Source organism: Rhagoletis pomonella, unplaced genomic scaffold, assembly GCF_013731165.1.
Source record: "Rhagoletis pomonella isolate Grant_MI unplaced genomic scaffold, Rhpom_1.0 Rhpom_scaffold_00004, whole genome shotgun sequence".
NCBI lineage: Eukaryota > Metazoa > Arthropoda > Insecta > Diptera > Tephritidae > Rhagoletis > Rhagoletis pomonella.
In genome coordinates, this window is record NW_023458558.1 from 19329539 (window position 1) to 19331391 (window position 1853).

At 38.3% G+C, this 1853-nt stretch overlaps 1 protein-coding gene across 1 annotated transcript in view; it reads left to right on the top strand.

The window, feature by feature from the left end:
- Positions 1-1853, top strand: part of LOC118738135 — a 2997-nt gene that overhangs the window by 367 nt on the left and 777 nt on the right. The window contains exon 2 of the mRNA XM_036469056.1: positions 1469-1809. Coding sequence (XP_036324949.1) covers positions 1469-1809 — 341 coding nt within the window. The remainder of the gene's footprint in view (positions 1-1468; positions 1810-1853) is intronic.

The following is a 1853-nucleotide window of genomic DNA, read 5'->3' on the forward strand; positions in this document are numbered from 1 at the left end:
TGCTTAATCTCAATCTTGACCTTGCCCTTTGACTGCCTTTGCCTTTGTCTTTATCTCTGTCGTCAAAATTGATACGCGATCCTTAATCTCAGCTGTCCAATCCAAATGAACATCTATTACTTTAACCGGGACCCAATTTTAATAGCAGAGATCTAAACTTTTGTCCATAAATATCCCATCAAATTCTTATTATAATCAGTGTTGCCATTTTAGTTTTCCAGCTAGATTTAGCATTCTATATTCGGGTTTAACCAGAACAATTTTGTTTAGCTTCTAGCTTTTTTTTTAAGTGAATAAGCTTTTTTAGCTTTTTACTTTTGATAAAAATATTAGCTATAAATGTAAATAGTGTTAAGATGTTTAATGCGTGGTTTAGTGTTAGGTATGTAATAAAAAATAGAGACAAATGCTGCATGATATTTTACTTCGGCGAGTTCTCATTTAAAAAATATACCTTCCCAATATGTATACAAATATTGAATACCTTTTCAAAAGATACTCAGGGCCGCGAAAAATTATACTTTACGACGATGGCGTACAAAGACATCGCACATCGCATCGTTTGTATTTTCCATCGTCAGAAGACACAAAGAAAGGTTTCTGAAGCCTGGACTTTATCCGTTTTCTGCGTGGGTAGACTCTTTTTTCAACTCTATCACCACTCAGATCCCCTTTAGGGAAGGGCGAACGGGAATCAGTAGTTGCAAGACAACACCGGTGAATTTTTACACGGATGGACGGATGGAAGCTTAACGAAAGTGTCGGTAGGTGGTTCTTTTATGCAGGACGCTGTTCAACAACTTTTGATTTAGACTTTAGGTTTTCACGCGACGGGGCTAAATGTCACACCGATTCGTTGTTTACTTACGTACAAAATAAGTAGTTCCTTAAAAAATTTTAACATTTTATCTTTTGACACTATGATCATGTTTAATAACAACATAAACTTTCGATTTGTTAATTTGGCTCTTTCAGGCATATCTCAAATTGTGATTTAGCTTTTTTAACTTTATTTTTCTGCCAATATAAAAAGTTCTGGCAACACTGATTATAATACCATGGTGTGTTTTGTTTTACAAAAATTGACCTTTGAGCGTATGAGGCGTCCGCTACGTGCGGCGTCCGTTGCGTCTATTAATATTCACTTTGCCAAAACATACGACTAACTATAAAAAATAATCTTATCAAATATTTTTGGCGGCACAACTAACAAAATGTGTACTAATATTAATGCTGCCAAATATTTTTGTATGAAAATGAAACGATTCAAATTTAGCGGCGATTTTATAGTTGCTAAAAATATGTGAATTTAAGTGTGAATTACACAATGCATGACGCGAATTTCTCACAAACTATTTATTAATTTAATATAATAACCAGTCACACACACACACTTGCATTCAAATTGACATTAAACAATTAAGCAAGTTGCTCTCTTCACTCTCTCATGCGTTTGTTTCGTTCACAGTTCGCCGCTATACCCAACTGCCAACAATTCATATAACCCTTCCAATGGCCAGGTAACACCGTACGACCACTGCAACCAGCAGCGACAACAACAACTACCGCAATATTACAAAACCACGATTCCAGTGAATGAACATTGCCAACACCAACAACTGCAACAGCAGCAAATCGCCGCCGCCACGGCCAACAGCTGTCACTTTGGTGGAGGTAATGGTGGTAGTGGCGCTGGTGCTGGTGCTTGTGCTGGTGCCGGCGGCGGTGGAGCTTTCGCGCAATCAGCTGTTGGTGGCGCTCAGCTGACTACTACTACTACTACCAGCAACAACATCAATGCCTCCATTGGTGACGCAATGACCGTCAAGCACTGTGCAATCGGAATCCCCATG